Raw genomic sequence first — 15,942 nt, 5'->3', positions numbered from 1 at the left:
GCAGAACAGGGAATTACCGTAATCCAAATGTGAGCTTTTAAAGGCATGACTCAAGGCATTTTTCAGACAGAAAGTGTTTTATTTTGGAGAGTAAATAACGTTCTATATAACAACAGAGGATGCATGTTTGTCTAATGGTAACCGACTGTCTAGAGAAACACCCAGGTTCCATACACAGTTAGAATTAAAAACAGACAAATTTCCCAGAGAGGTGTTATTAAACTACAATTTGTCGGATGAACTGAAAACTATAACCTTGGTCTTGGACTCGTTCGGAGTCAAAAAGTTACTGGCCAATCGGAGCTCAACCTCATTGAGACGGGATAAAAGAGTGCAATGCTGAAGGGTCGTTTCTTTTTAACGGCAGGTGGATCCGAGTATCATCCGCATAAAAGTGAAGAGATACGCCATACTTTCTCAGAATCGGACCTAATGGGAGCATGTAGAGGGAGAAGAGCGATTGTGCCAGAATAGAGCCCTGAGGAAGTCCAGATTCAAAGGGAGTAGCAGAGGAGGTAAAATTGCCAACCCTGACGGGAAAATATCTCTCCGATAGATAGGATTTAAACCAATTAAGAACCGAACCTTTTAGCCCCACGTGGGATTCTAATCTAGATAGAAGCAATGTGTGATCGACAGTGTCGAAGGCTACAGATACAGTTGTGCCCAAAAATTTGCATACCCCTTGCAGAATCTGCTAAATCTGAATACTGTTAACAAAATAATAGAAATCATAAAAATCCCATGTTGTTTTTTGATTTAGTTCTGTCCTGAAGAAGCTACTTCACATAACAAATGTTTACATATAGTCCACTAGACAAGATAATAGCCGAATTTATCAAAAATTACCACGTTCGTAAGTTTACATACCCTTGATTCTTAATAATGTGTGTCGTTACCTGGGTGATCCACGACTGTGGGTTTTTTTGGTTTTTTTTTGTGAGTTGTTCATGACTGGAAGACTTCTGAAATTTGGTTCTTATTTAAAAATGACTGAAGTTGACACATCACAACTTTTTCCAGTACCTTGGAGATAAAAGGAACCACTGAGATAGGGTCATAATTGTTTAAGACAGATGTGTCCAAAGAAGGCTTCTGAAGTAGGGGAGAAACAGCGGCCACTTTCAGACATTCAGGAACAGAACCGGTTAGTAAAGGCTTGGGCCAACAGACTCCGATATTAGCAGTTTAAAATATCGGGATAAATTACCGGGATCAAATGTTTCTCTCCAAATACGTCAAAAAAACAACAACAACAATTTCCATGGGGGGGCGGGTACTTATTTTTTTCCAGATGACTGTAGAAGGAACGGTTCTCCTCTTCATGTACAATATTCCAGAAGTATTCATTGTACTGTAACTCTGACACAAACCATATTTTTTTCCCCAAAGGCCAGTGACTTTAGACTAAGTTTAACATTTGATTAGGCAACTCTGATCAAAGGGTAAACTGTGCTCAGCTTGGCTTCCCTTGTGACACACAGCTGAACCTCTGTTTCAAACTAGAGTGAATTGATTGAATGAAAAGTACTGGCTTCAGTACTTTCCACTTCGAAGCCGTAGCAGCGTATGGCCATTTCTACTGCTGTAAATACTGCTGTCTTTCTGAGGGATCATCACCAACTGGATTTATTAATAGCGGAGAGGTTCGGTTGTCATTCATTTTATTTAATTTTTTTAAATCCGGTATTGATGACATTTTCCCAGGAGGAGAAATAAGCCAGGGCAAGATTGTTCAAAATGTGTGGCAGCTTAATCATCTGGCAAGGATCCATGATGATGTTGCTGTTATTTCTTTTTTTTTTTTTAAACCCATTTTTTCCCAATGTGGTCCTACCAACTATTTAGTTATCTTCTGTTATATGCTTTCTCTAAGACACATGAAGCCACCACATCTTCTAGAACTCCTACTTGTGCTAGGTCTCGTGGCAGCTGAACACTCAGTATACATTACATGAGCCTTCAGAATCCCACAGTTGGTTAGTACCACTCTGACTTATGGGAGCGAGTAATGCTGCCCCTTCCACCCAGAGAGGACAAGTTAGTTCAGTTTTTTCTCTGTATCCATCACTGATGGATGTGGCATCGTCTCCCGAGGATGATAACGATAATGCTTGTCGACATCTCCAGTTGGTGAAGTTAAGTCATTTAAAACTCTACAGAAAACTTGCCTTTGCTGTGTATCTTCTATGGTGTTTTTCCCAGTTTGGAAAGGTAGAAAACAAATGCTATCCCAGTGTGCATTGCGGTTAATGTAGAACCAGCTGAGTGGTACGCTGGTACAGCACTCCGACCTCACATGTCCAGGGTCCGCGGTTCTATCCTGAGCGCTATGCTTGCACTCCCTTTGTCTTCGTGGGTTTCCTCTGGAATCTCCAGTTCCCTCCGACCTTCCAAGAACATGCTGATGGGTGAATCGGTGCCCCTAGTTAAGAATGATGTGTATGAATACAAGTGGTGTAATGTGATTGACTCTCATCTCATCCTGGCGATATTCGCTCCTACAGTGTTCCCGGGATCGGCTGCGGATCCACTGCACCTCTAACCAGGTTGCAGTTAGTGGAGATGGAATAAGGAATGAATGAAACTGGCTTGTTCTGACAGTGCCTTGAAACAAAGGCAGAAACGTAAACGTAGATTGATTTGCATCGTCTTGTCTCTGTCACTGACTTTGTTGTTCTTTGTTCCTTTGCAGAATTGTTGGCATTCTATGGTGCAGTCCTAGCTGGATCCAAGAGGATGTCTCCCAACATCCTGTCAGTGCTGCCTAAAGGGAGATTCCATCAGCATTCTCTTCCTCTCTGGCAACTGTAGATGAAGAACCAGCACACAATGATGGAACACCAGTGATTCCTGCCTTTGAGGTTCCTCACCTCCCCACCCCTCTTCCTTACACCCCTTCCCAACCCCAAGCCTGAACATGCTGCGTTTCCTGCCCCTCAAACTGGGCCGAGTGTACCGCTGCCTGAAGCTGATCTTTATCGTGGGCCTGTTTGTTGTGTTCTTGATGAACACTCACACTCTTCTCGCCTCCTTTCAGAAGAACGAGCTAACGGACCGCCGCTTCATCCATCTCAACAAGTGCCCGGCTTGCTTCGGTACCAGTTGGTGCCGCAAGTTTATGAACGGACAAGTATCCTTCGAGTCGTGGGGCCGACTGCGTTTTCTTGACGTCTTCAACGTCAAGAATGTTTTCTTTGCCCAGTACGGCGAGCCACGGGAAGGCACGCGCCGCATCGTCCTCAAGCGCCTCGGCTCCAACCAGGAGCTGGCGGACATCGACCAGAAAATCTGCAAGCGGGCTACCGGTCGACCTCGTTGTGACCTCATCCAGGCCATGTACAAGACAGAGTTCGCAAGACTTAATGGAGATGTTCGCCTCTTGACGCCTGACGTAGTGGAGGGCTGGTCTGACCTGGTCCACTGCCCCTCACAGAGACTGCTAGACCGGATAGTCAGGAGATATGCTGAGACTAAAGACTCTGGAAGCTTCCTGTTGAAAAATCTCAAAGACACAGAGAGGATGCAGCTTCTGATGACGCTGGCTTTTAACCCTGAGCCTTTGGTTCTGCAGGTGGGTCTTGACATCTCTACTCACGGTAGTTGTCCAGTCTTCTATTATGGTTAATCCTATGATTATACAGTTATTTCACCAAGGCACTGAAAGTGTTTAATTGATTGTGAACAGATTAATATTGTCTGTGCGGAGATGAATACATGCAGGGGTGGACAAATCACTAGCCCGGGCATCCGGTAAGACACGCTGATCGTTTATCAAGGGAGCAAACACAACATGCTATCTCAGACACCTTCTTATAAATTGATAGTTATGATGGCCGAGTCGTCCTCTAAGCAAGAATTGATTATTAGCTACCATTTGTTTTAAGTTTCCAGGCAACCAAAACATGAGACTGGGCAGGCCACTGGAACTTTGACTTGCGCAGCGGGCTAGCCGATGGATTTCTGATTTGCCACCCCTGACATGGCTTCACATTTGGCCAAATCGTTCACGTAAATCCCGTCTTAATCTAACAAGTACGAACTTCCCCAAAATGCTCTTCGTGCTAGTAAACAGAATGCGCAGATGTTTATTATTTTTAAAGCAGCCATGATGACAGTATTTCAGTGTAACCGATTACTGGAACATGCATACTGTGTTCTCACAGACCGCCCGAGACATCTTGACAGAATCCTCCTACCTGTAATGTACGAGTTGTGAGGTTACAGGCTGATTATAATGTTTGTGTTTGAATTGCCCTCGATAACTCTCCGAGCAGAATGGAACCTGTCAATACGACAGGGTGCAAATGGGCTCGGAAGATGTTGCTGAAAATTATAGGCCTTTCCCCCCCACCTCATTGCTTTCTTCCCATGGCCATATTTCTTGCGTAAGTCACAGTGTGTTTCGAGCCTGAAACAGGCTTTCGTCTGTAATCTTCCTTCGTTGCTCTCTTTTCAAGACCTTAATTGCAGCTTCTAACTCCACTTGGATGGGCTTGACTGTAGCTGTGATCTGTGAGGAGGTTTTTTTTTTTTTTCTTTTCTTTTTCCCCCCTGTGTGTGTTCAATTATTTAATCTAATGGTCAATGGGTTTTAACTGCGTTTATAACCGAGACATCTCAAAAAATAACGGGTTTGGTTAAATAAACCGAATTAGGAAGATGTGTCTGCTTTCTCATCCCTCATGTCAGTCGGGATATCATCATCCGTCATGTTTAATGTCTCGTGTTGAAATGATGGTAATAGATATTATAGTCTGTTATTGGCTGTGATTTCCCATACTGATTAGACAATCAATTCCAATTTCAGCCGGCATTGATTGCGGCTCGTGAAGAACTAGGACAGAAAAAGAACGGCTTTGTGAAGACGTTCGGTGTCTGAGCTGACCACTGATCTATCGCAGGATCCCTCATGCACCTGCAGGCATTTGGACAGACAAAAGAGAGCTCAGCTCCTCAGAGACTCGAGTCGATAAATTTCTGATTAGTCGTGTGCTCGCTCTCGGTCTCTCTTCTTCTTCTTCCAGTACTTCCCACAGGTCTGAAATATACTCGCGGTGGAAAAGGCTGCCATTACTCGCCAACGGTCTACGACGTGACGGACGACGGATCACGTCTGACTTTTGATTTACTGAATATTTCTATCGATTTCACATGATCTATTTCACACATCCAGCCACTTCCCTAAGCCTCCTCTCGTTCAACCCGCATGGGAAGAGTAAGACGAGGTTAAAAAACAAACAAACTCTTTCACATGTACGAACCGGGCACTGTTTGTCAGAGCACTTAATCTTTCCGGGTTTTATTGATATTCACAGACGTGCAGCCAGGTGCTCCCGTTTTCAAACTGTTTCTCAGGTCAGTTTTGACCTGAAAAAAATATGAAAAGCAGGCACTTGGCTTGAAATGAACTCTACAGGAATTGGATGCTAAATACATTTAGTGCTGAAAGAAAGATTAAAATCCACTTCCCCTGTTCATGGTTGAAAAACCCCTCGCACAGTGAACACTGGAGATGGGGATGAACAGCCTTGCTTATGCTGAAAGTCCAGAGGTTTGGGTATATTTCTTTGCTTTCACTGGGTAGCAGCTGCATCATCTGAGCTTGCGTCATGTCCTTCAGAGATTAGCCAAGGCGGGGCACCCAGGCTTAAATGATACCGTATAGATCGTGGCAACGAATTAAGAATTCCGTCCCTCGTTTTAGTAAGTTGTGGCTATGTTGTACTAATCCCTTTCCTCGTTTTACTTCAATCAAAACGAGGGCACGAATTACTACAACATGGCCACGATTTACAAAAACGAGGGATATATATATATATATTTTCCCCCGCGGTCTCCGTACTAGGAGAGCATTCTCACGATAGCAGAGCGAACTGGCACGGAAGGTTCTAGAGCGATGGAAGATTATCCGCTAGTTAATCGACGGCAGATCGCGTCGTTATCTCGAACGGACGGAAAAAAATGCTGCAAGAACGGGTCGCCGAATGTACTCGGGCAGTCGTTAATATACCTGGGCGGGCCGTCCAAGTAAAGTCTGTGTGGGAAGCACCATCGTCTTCTTTCTCGTTCCCATTTACCTTCTTGTTTTCTCTCCGTGTCCCCTTTCATTTTTATCCGTTTCCGTCAGCGTTTTCCTGTTTGCTTTCATTTGCTCCTTCCTAGATTCAGCACTTGGTTGAAATAGTTCATGAGTAATTGGAAAAATAACTGAGTCTAAAAAATCTAATCTAAAGTTGTCTGGACTTTTTAGAATCAGGTCAAGTACAAGCACGATGTTCTGTGCCATAAAGCGTCTCGTCATTGCGCTTTCTGCAATAATAATAACGCTAGTGAGATTGGATTTAGTTGGTGAAGTGGACATGAGAGCGGAATGATGTTCATCATGATGTTCTGAAAGTGAGTGCGGGGGGAGCAGTGTTGGCTTGACGGTTAAGGCTCTGGGTTGCTGATCAGAAGGTCGGGGGTTCGAGTCCCAGCGCTGCCAAGCTGCCACTGTTGGGCCCTTGAGCAAGGCCCTTAACCCTCTCTGCTCCAGGGGGCGCTGTATCATGGACAATTAAGAGTCGCCAGACCACCTATCCATCACTGACCATTTCACACTGCATCAGTTTGGTGGACAGTTAGGGCTTGCAGACAAGGCGCACACACTGCACTCTCTCTGGCTTTGCCAAATTCTAAGAACGCAAAGAACGGACTTGCGTTTTTTGAAATTTTATTTTTATTTTATTTTTTTTTCATTTTAAAAAGACCGGTCTTGACAGATTAGCTTGGAAGAGCGAACCCGGAAAGACGGGAGGACATGGAACACATCTTCGCGAGAATTGAAATGTGCTGTGAGCTTCCTGTTGTGCGATGGACCGTCCCAGCACGTTTCATCCTCATATACAGTCTATATACAGGGCCCTGTATATCTCAATCGAAATAATATATCAAAAGCATTCTTTTTAGATGCATATTTTGATTCATTTTGATAATTGGCATTAAAAAGATGTTACAACTACAGTCATGGGTCAGGCTTCCATCACCTGCTATTGTTTTGCCGCAGGGACTTCTGGGACTTCACGCGGGTTCAGTGCGCTCAGGCCTGCGTCCGATATCAAGAACACATCCGGGTAATTTCACGCGTCTCTGGTATTGGGTATTCTTGAGTATTGGAACTGAACTTTGGCGCCGGATGACGTAGGACGAGTACACAAGGACGCGAGTCCGCTTAAGAACGTATATTGAGAAACGGCCTTTTGTCTCGGAGAGATCTCTGCCGCGTCCTGCTTTTTCACAGTGCTAAATGCAAGAGCTATCTCTCATATGACTGTGTGGATATTTTATTCCGAAACAAGAAAATTGAGAAAAATGTTGAGGGCATATTGGTTTGGTTTTCCATTTCGGTACGACCTGCCAAATAATTTGTCATGGAAACAGTTTTTTCATCCTTCCACTTTGCCCTTGCCCTCGCACACAAATACAACCGGATTCAGGGATCTGCTGCGCGTGTCGGCTAATTAATTTGATTTCTCTCTCATTGGCTGTTTTCTCATTTAACATTTTGACGTGAATGTCTTTCCTCGAGATAATGCGCCACTCAAATTGCAGTGGATTTTTTTTTTTTCTTGACTGCTCTTTCTGGTGTATATCTTCCAACTGCATGGGCTTAGGCCCCTCATAAATAGTTAATTTTCCACTGAACTTGTGAACTTGACTCGTGCTCCTCAGGAGGAGTGTGTGTGGCTGGAGATAAGCCTCTTGCTCAAAGCACTTGGCCGGGAGCTGCACCTGAGGCCCCGTCCTCTGCTCCCACTCCTCCGAGAGACCGAGCGAAGGCAGGAGGCAGGGCTTTCTAGAGCAGGGAAAGACTTGAAGAACGAATGGTTTCTGTCTGCGATCAGCGTTTGCTTTGTGCACGTGCGATGTTTTGATAAGTCCTGCTCCTCACACAGCTTGCACAGCCGAGTATCCGACCTCAAACAGATCGAGCTGACTTGTTTAGACTCAAGCGCAGGCTCAGTCAGGAAGTGTCAGGTTTGCGAGTTGCTGAGCTGTGCATTCACGCAATGGAAACTTGCTTCATTGCTCTTTTTTAGCGGTATTTTTCTCGCTAGTGAAGAGCAAGCATACCAGCACTCCAACTTGGCGTCCTGCTCTGCTCTGGCTGTAAAATGCCGACCCCCCCCCCTCCTGCTCGGCTGTGTGAGAAACCAGACTCCCTCTTTGTCTCTGGAACACAATCCCGAGCGTTGTTTCGAGTTTGGCCCACGACGCATCGTCCCTCTAAAAGCCCACTGAAAAACCTAGCTCGCCAACAACATTGGCACAGTCATGTGCCTGTCAGTTTGGCTTTGAGTAATAAATGTTTTTAGAAGCTGAAATGATGGCAACAGGAACTCTCTTTGAGATACTGGGCTCGGCGTCTTACAGAGATAGCGGCACTTTACGTAGAAGGAATAGAACAACTTTGGGAGGTGCTCTTATAGGAAAATGATCAACAACGGGATGGTGTGATTCAGCCCAACACAAAGCAGAGTTCCTGGTACCTCTCTGACATTTTCTTATAATAATGTTTTAGACATTTTTCTTTGTTAATAACAACCATGATGTAGATCATGTAGAAAAGAATAAATCACTACCTTCTTATCAATCAGAATCAAGAATTTGGAAGCACCCTGGTCTATTTAAAAAATTAATACATTTTTAAAAAAAATAGAGAAGGAGAGAGGTTTTTTTTTTTTTTTTTTTAACAAAATCCTTTCTACTTCCACGCTGTTAATGTGCCAAATTTCAGCCATAACAGCTTTCTTTCTTTCTTTTTCTTTTTTTTTTTTTTCCTCTTTTCTTTTCCTGCTAATTAGCCTAGCGGGGGTTCTTCACATCTACAGGTCAGTAATTCAGTGACCCAGTTTCCCATCAAAGGCATTTATTACACCACAGCCCCGTGTAGGTCAAGTGCTCGTGTTTCAGCTTTTCCGGATCTCAAATTCCCGGCCTTGTCAGGTTCTACGTGTGTTTTAATAGACGGAATGGGAGTGTCCGGTTTGAGCTGCCTACCTTCTCTAACAAACCCGGGTGTGTTTTTTTTTTTTTGGGGGGTGTTTTTTTTTGGCTTCCCCATTTAAGCAGCTACTCCATCAAACACTGTTAGCCTGGAGCATGTGACCAGCCATTTTATACACACACACACGCACACACACACTGGCGCAGGCAACATCTGCTCAGTCATCCAGACAACAGGAGATGACAAGCCTCGAGGTTAACTCGGGAACTGCTCTCCTCACTGCTGTTCTCCCATCTTCTCTTCTCTTCTCTTCTCTCTTCTGTTTTCCCGTCTTCTATTCTTTTCATCATGTTCACCTCTCCCCTCACCCCTCTCCCACGGAGACAGTGTCGGGAGGAAGTCATTTATTTGGATGGAGCAGGTCGCAGTACAAAAGGGAGGAAAGCGAAAATAAAGGGAACGTTCGCACACAGTCGAACCTCGGCTCATCCCTCTGCCGCGGCGGCGGCGGCGGCTGAGGAAAAGCAAACAGCCGAGCGCCTTCGAGCAAGCACATGGCGGTGTTTGCGTTTTTAAATGAAGCCTGTGCTGCTGTTTACTGAGCGGCTGAAGAGAAGCTAGTCACATAGCCATTAAACTTCATTTCACAGAAACATCATCCTGATTTTAGAATGTGTGTGTGTGTGTGTGTGTGTGTGTGTGTGTGTGTGTGTATAGACATTCAATTATTGTCTCTAAATATTTCTGCAAGCCACCATCGCTCTAATAAAAACGAGAGATGAGCCAACCGACATGTGAATCTGAAATGATTGGAACTCTCCAATATAAACACACACTTCCAGGAAGCTCCCAAAAACCCCCCCTAACCCCCCCCCCCAATCTTATCTCGATAATGTTCGATAATGTTAAAAAAGCTGTCATCGTACGTCCAACTGTACTGTACATATTTATATACAAACATGTATTTCATAATGGTTTACAATATTTTGGTTTTCAGTAAGTAAGAGAAGATTAAAAAGCTTAAAAATGTTAAATATTTATTTCTTCTTCTTTTTTTTTTTGCTCAGCACTCGTGAACATTAGACAACTGATTTCTAAAAGGATTACGTCATGTTTATTATTGTTGTTTACGTTTACTTTTTAGTACATATTACCGCAGAATTACCTGTGATGAGGGTTTGGGATTGTTGCGGCCGAAAACGCTCGATGTTGCCGCGGATCACTGGTTGTTTACAAACAAGTGTTGTTTGTTGGTAAACGAGATCTTTTAGCTGTGCTCACGTTCGACGCACGTGAATCGAAGAACGTTCTGGCCGAACGTGCGTCACGACGACGTCACGTGACGCGTCTCGGTCCGGACCTTCGGTGATTTAAAAAAAAATGTCAAGCTCCTGGGATTATTGTGGAGTTTCCTTGATTTTGCGTTCTGGAGGGACTGACGAATCCCCTACCCTGCTGAGTTTCCTGTCTGCACAGCTGGTAAAAGTATCACTCCTCCTCTACTCTTCCTAAACCTGAAACGGTAGAAACGCTCGCTTTCCTGTGTTTTTATTTTTAGCCGAATGTTTCCAGACGATGAAATCATTGATCGCGGAAAAATGGAAAATTGCGATCAGGAGAAAGAAATCAGTACTACACAAGCTTCTGTTGAGAAAATCCAGATGTCTGGGGGCTTATTTTTCTTCTTCCGAATCCTGTCGCGTCTGATCAGATTATCTGAGCGCGTCACGTTTTTCACGTCGTCGTTCGCAGGCTCCGTGCTCATGGCAGCCCTGTGAATGGTTTTTTAAAAAAAAAAAGCAGGTCTTTTAATTAGCGCCTTGCTTTTGGGTCTGTGGATTCCAGGTACTTTCTGAACGAGGAAGGCTTAACCCTGCTAAAGTCCTCTTATTGAGCGACTTTCATTACAGTGGAGTGGCCTTTGTGTCCACCCTCAATCCTGTTAGTGTAAGGCAGAGAGGAGATTTGGGACGAGCCCTCGCCGGATGCCGTATGTAGCTGAAGAGAGAGAAGGGTGGGTGGCAGGACGAGGTGTGTGTGTGTGTGTGTGTTTGCTCGTGTGTGACCGTGTATCTCACACAGATTGTTACCCCTGAATGAGCTGGCTCCCTGTAACCCTAATCCCCTGCCCACGTGGCTCATATAAACGGCAGCTGTGTTTAGTTAAGTAAATGCCCTGTGGTGTTTCAGGCTCGGTTCCTCGCCCCTGCTGCTTCCTTGCTGTTACACTCTCATGCCCACATTACGCTTTTTTTCTCGGCACACCTGTGCCGAGTGACCGCGGCCGACACGCACATCAGTGAGCGGTGATTTGTGGACATGGTGCTTTGGCGTAAAATGCCCGCGCCCGTGTGCGCTACCTGTTCGACGGGATGAATAACGGATGACTCGTTTCCTCGGAGTAATTATCTAGAGAAATCAGTCAGAGCTCGGGAAAACTGACTCTCCTCCAAACGCCGTGCCTTTAGTAGGGAGGTCACGATACCAAAAATCTCGGTACCGATACCACCAAAAGTACACGATACTCGATACCACAGTGTGGTATAAAAATAAAATGAAAAAAAATAATCATTAAAAACTCTCCTGGAGGACATCCTCGTCTGGATGATACTGGCAAAAAAAGAAGGGGGGGGTGGTTGGGGGGGGGTTTAGTTACCAAACACTGTCTGACAACGAGTGCAGGCGCATTCCTAAACGCACATACAGACACACACCCCTCATACTCTGAATGCAAGCATTAGTTTAAATTCACTGATCTGGTGGCGGGCCAGAAAGATTTATTAACAGCATGAACATGTGAATAATTATTAGTGACATTAGGCTACGTTCATCTGACAGGACACGGGCTGAATGGAGACGCACGGTGGAACATTCGGAGGTAGTTTATAACACTGCAATGCGTTAGCGTCGTTAACAACTAACTGGCTATCGCTAACATTACACGGAGAATAACGTTAGCTGGTTTCACAGCAACAACGCGGCTGCCTCTAACACACACAATATAATACAGGACCGTCTTTCAGGGGCTTCGCCAAATTCCAGGTGTTTCCTCGCTTTGTTTGAAATGAACGCTAGCATCGGTTGCACACCGGCTTCACAGCATCAGTTATGTGTTTGTTGTCATCCGCCTCGAACGCGAAGTATTTCCGTATTCCGTACCCTCTTTCCTCTGAACGAGTCGGGCGGAGCTAAACGTCCGCAGTTTTTCCCGTGTGCTTGTAGTTGTTGTTGTTGTTGTTGTTGTTCACCACTTGTGGACCGACTAAAACACTTGCCCGTATTTGCTGCCCCCTTCAGTTCCGGAAGAATTGCTACCTCGGTGCCTCTATTAGAACGATACCAACGGCGCTCCAGAAAAACAAGTACCGTCACGTTTTAAGAATGTTGGTACCGAAATATCGGTTCTCGTGACATCCCTAGCCCTTAGGCACAGCTCCTTTTAGCACTGATTTCAGAACAACTGTAGATTCTGAATGTGATATCGTCTCTGTGTCTCTTTCTCACTATCTGTGTGTGTGTCCTTCTCACTGTCTCTTTGATGCTCTCTCTCTCTCTCTCTGTCTCTCTTGTGTGTGTTTCTCTCTCTCACTGTCTCTCTCTGTGTTTCTCTCTCTCACTGTCTCTCTTGTGTGTGTTTCTCTCTCTCACTGTCTCTCTTCTGTGTGTTTCTCTCCCTGTCTCTCTCACTGTCTCTCTTCTGTGTGTTTCTCTCTGACTGTCTCTCTTCTGTGTGTTTCTCTCTCACTGTCTCTTCTTTGTGTTTCTCTCTCTCTCTCTCTCTCTCACTGTATCTCTTCTGTGTGTTTCTCTCTCTCACTGTCTCTCTTCTGTGTGTTTCTCTCCCTGTCCCTCTCACTGTCTCTCTTCTGTGTTTCTTTCTCTCTCTCTCTCTCTCTCTCTCTCTCTCTCTCTCTCTCTCTCTCTCTCTCTCACTGTCTGTCTTCTGTGTGTATCTCCCTCTCTCTCACTGTCTCTCTTCTGTGTGTCTCTCTCTCGCTCTCACTCTCTCTCTTCTGTGTGTGTCTCTCTCACTCTCTCTCTTCTGTGTGTGTCTCTCTCACTCTCTCTCTTCTGTGTGTCTCTCTCACTCTCTCTCTTCTGTGTGTGTCTCTCTCACGGTCTCTCTTCTGTGTGTTTCTCTCCCTGTCTCTCTCTCAATTTCAATTTTCAAGATTGAAAATTTTCAATTTCAAAGTGCTTTATTGGCATGATTGTTTATATACAATATAAAACATCACTGTCAATTTAAAAGCATCAATTTATTAAAAATGATAAATAAAAATGAAAACTAAAATGACAGTGCTCTCTCTCTCTCTCTCTCTCTCTCTCGCGTGCGCGCGCGCGCGTTCTCGCTCTCTCTTTCTTTTTTAATAGACAAAATATCAAACCTTCACTTCCTCATACTGACTCAAGCTGCTGTACTGGTACACTGAAGTGTGTGTGTGTGTGTGTGTGTGTGTGTGTCTTTTCCCAGGCATTTAAAACACTTCTGCTGAGGCCGTTGCTTTAAGTGATTTTTTTTCCCCCTCATACGCTACACAGTTTTCCACGTTATTTGCACTAGTAATAAATGTTAAAGAATGATTATTGCACGTGTAATGTCTCGGCTGTATTACTGCCCACTGCTGGACTCTTTATTACACACAGTTTACCACATCTTTAGATGTAGGCAGTTAATAGTTGCTGATTACGTCTATCATGTTGTGTTCAGCATCATTCTCAGTGTATCCTGGAGCTTTAATGCTAAGATCACTGTGTGTGTGTGTGTGTGTGTGTGTGTGTGTGGTATGGCATGGTATGGTGTTTACTCGACAGTGGAATTATAAGGGCTCCACGTGACTGTCCCCCAGTGTCCTGGCCCGTTTTTAAACTTTAATGGGCAGCAAAATGCCAGATGCCCTACTGTCTTTGTGTGTGTGTGTGTGTGTGTGTGTGTGTGTGTGTGTGTGTGTGTGTGTGTGTGTGTGCGCACGTGTGTACAATTCTCTATTCACCTTTTGGTTTATTTGTCTTTTGTAGAGACCCCCACTCACTCTGTGCTTTAAAGCAGCCCTTTGGGAGTGTTTGGTGGGTTTCACTGTCTCTGAGTGGACACTTGATCTCTCTGTGTGTGTGAGAGTGAGTGCCTGTCTGGGCTCGTTCCCTGGAGACCTGAGGACTGGAGATCATTGCCACACCCAGCTGAGCACTCTGAGACATGCTGTGTGTGTGTCTGTGTGAATGTCATTAAAATGCTTGTTAGCTGCTGCTTAATTCGAACACGTGATCATTAGCAAGCTGACAAATTTTATTTGGGAAACACAAACTCGCCAGTACTGTACAACACAGATTAGCTTTGTTACACACACACACACACACTCTCTGTCCCAGAGGAGTGTGTTTGGAAGGTCATTGTGAGCAGATGTGGGGTCACAGGTGTGTTTCAGCCTGCAGTGGCTGGCTATCTGTCAAGAGTCTCAGTTTCCTTTTCAGCTGGACATCTCTCTCTCTCTCTCTCTCTCTCTCTCTCTCTCTCTCTCTCTCTCTTTGTGTGGCTTCTTGCCAATTTTTCTAAGTTTGCACTTGGTTTTCATTCATCTCATTTAGTTAAATAGAGGAATTTACATCAGTCAGGTATAGCAGGTGTAAATGGTTTGAAATCAGGTGATTGAGGACCTGGGATCCGTATCCCAGAGGGCACGCCTCACACAGCAGTGACTCAGTGGTGCAGGAACAGCACCGACGCAAACACTGGACCCAATGTTAATGCAGTGACCCCGGCACTAACGTCTGCACTGAAGGTGTCCCTGACCCGGACGCGGTAAGAGAAAGCACAGGAACACACCGAGACCCGAGAAACTCTGCTGAGATAAAGGACACCGTGGTAGAGCTGCAAACCGGTGGGAGAAGAAGATGAAATGACATGAAGAACCAGACGGAGAGTGCAGGCCCAGAGTTCAGGTCATGTGATCCAGGAGGAGGGACAGATCACACCCATGGAGGAGGGAGAGATCAGCTCAGACGTCTGTTTCTGCAGTCGTGAAATCCTGGACGCACCGATTAGCTCTGTCTTCATTAGATTACATTAGCATTGCATTAACGTCCGGCACTTGAGAAGGGGGAGACCCTTTCTCTTAGTCTCCAGAGATGGACTTTATCTCCGCATTAACACAACCGCTCGTCATAAATTACCGTTCCAATTTAAGATGATCTAATTTCTAAAAATATATATATTTCTGATACCAATAACATTAGCTTGTGTAGAATACCGATCCGACGCTGATATTCTTACGTTTGCACATAACATTACATCCATAATTGTGACATGCTTTAAGACCTATGTTCATGTACGTGATCTATTTCGCTTCGGTCAAAGTCGTCTTGGAACCGACTTTTCACACCAACGCATGTACTCCGTGTCAGTGTTCTGCATATAGTATTATCCAGAGCACCTTACAGAAGTGTTCGATTGTCTTGAATAACAAATCTAAAGCTTTCAACCCGCTAAGATTCTGCTGAGACGCATAGAGACAACAAGTCGTACAGTATGATTTATTGGTCATGAATTGGGTTTGTGTAGAGTAGTCCCCTTCCGATCAGAAGGTTGTGTGTTTAAATCCCAGCGCCGCTGAACCCTTGAGCAGGGCACTTAACCCTCAACTGCTCAGTATAAAATGAGATCAACTTAAGTCGCTCTGGATAAGAACGTCTGCCAAATGCCGTGAATGTTTGTTCAGGTGCTTAGTAAAGACGTGGGTTTGAAGACAGTGAAGGGCTGGGCTGTTCAGACATCCATGGGAAGTTCATTCCACCACCTGGCTGCCAGAACAAGTGTGTTAAAGCTTGTATTTTGTTTGTTAAAGCGTGATGAGTATTACTTGCCAAGCTGTACTTGTGGTTTGGCTTGAGGTGCTCTTTCTATCAGGTAGGAGCCATGTTCTGTTTTTTGTAAGACTGCTTTCACAGAAAAAAAT

General features: G+C 44.8%; 1 protein-coding gene across 3 annotated transcripts in view; it reads left to right on the top strand.

The window, feature by feature from the left end:
• The window catches only part of dipk2ab (divergent protein kinase domain 2Ab), a 55,061-nt gene that overhangs the window by 15,000 nt on the left and 24,119 nt on the right, over nucleotides 1-15,942 (top strand). For 2 of the 3 annotated variants that reach the window (XM_017481398.3, XM_017481409.3), the window contains exon 2: nucleotides 2,696-3,574. In XM_017481398.3, the coding sequence (XP_017336887.1) occupies nucleotides 2,921-3,574 (654 nt within the window). In that variant the 5' untranslated portion in view covers nucleotides 2,696-2,920. Of the gene's footprint in view, nucleotides 1-358; nucleotides 516-2,695; nucleotides 3,575-15,942 lie in introns of those variants that run through there. The other variant, XM_017481416.3, reaches the window with a different exon arrangement.

This window comes from Ictalurus punctatus, chromosome 1, assembly GCF_001660625.3.
Source record: "Ictalurus punctatus breed USDA103 chromosome 1, Coco_2.0, whole genome shotgun sequence".
Taxonomy (NCBI): Eukaryota; Metazoa; Chordata; class Actinopteri; order Siluriformes; family Ictaluridae; genus Ictalurus; species Ictalurus punctatus.
Note: the sequence above shows the minus strand (reverse complement) of the source record. Positions and strands in the feature narration are given on the sequence as shown.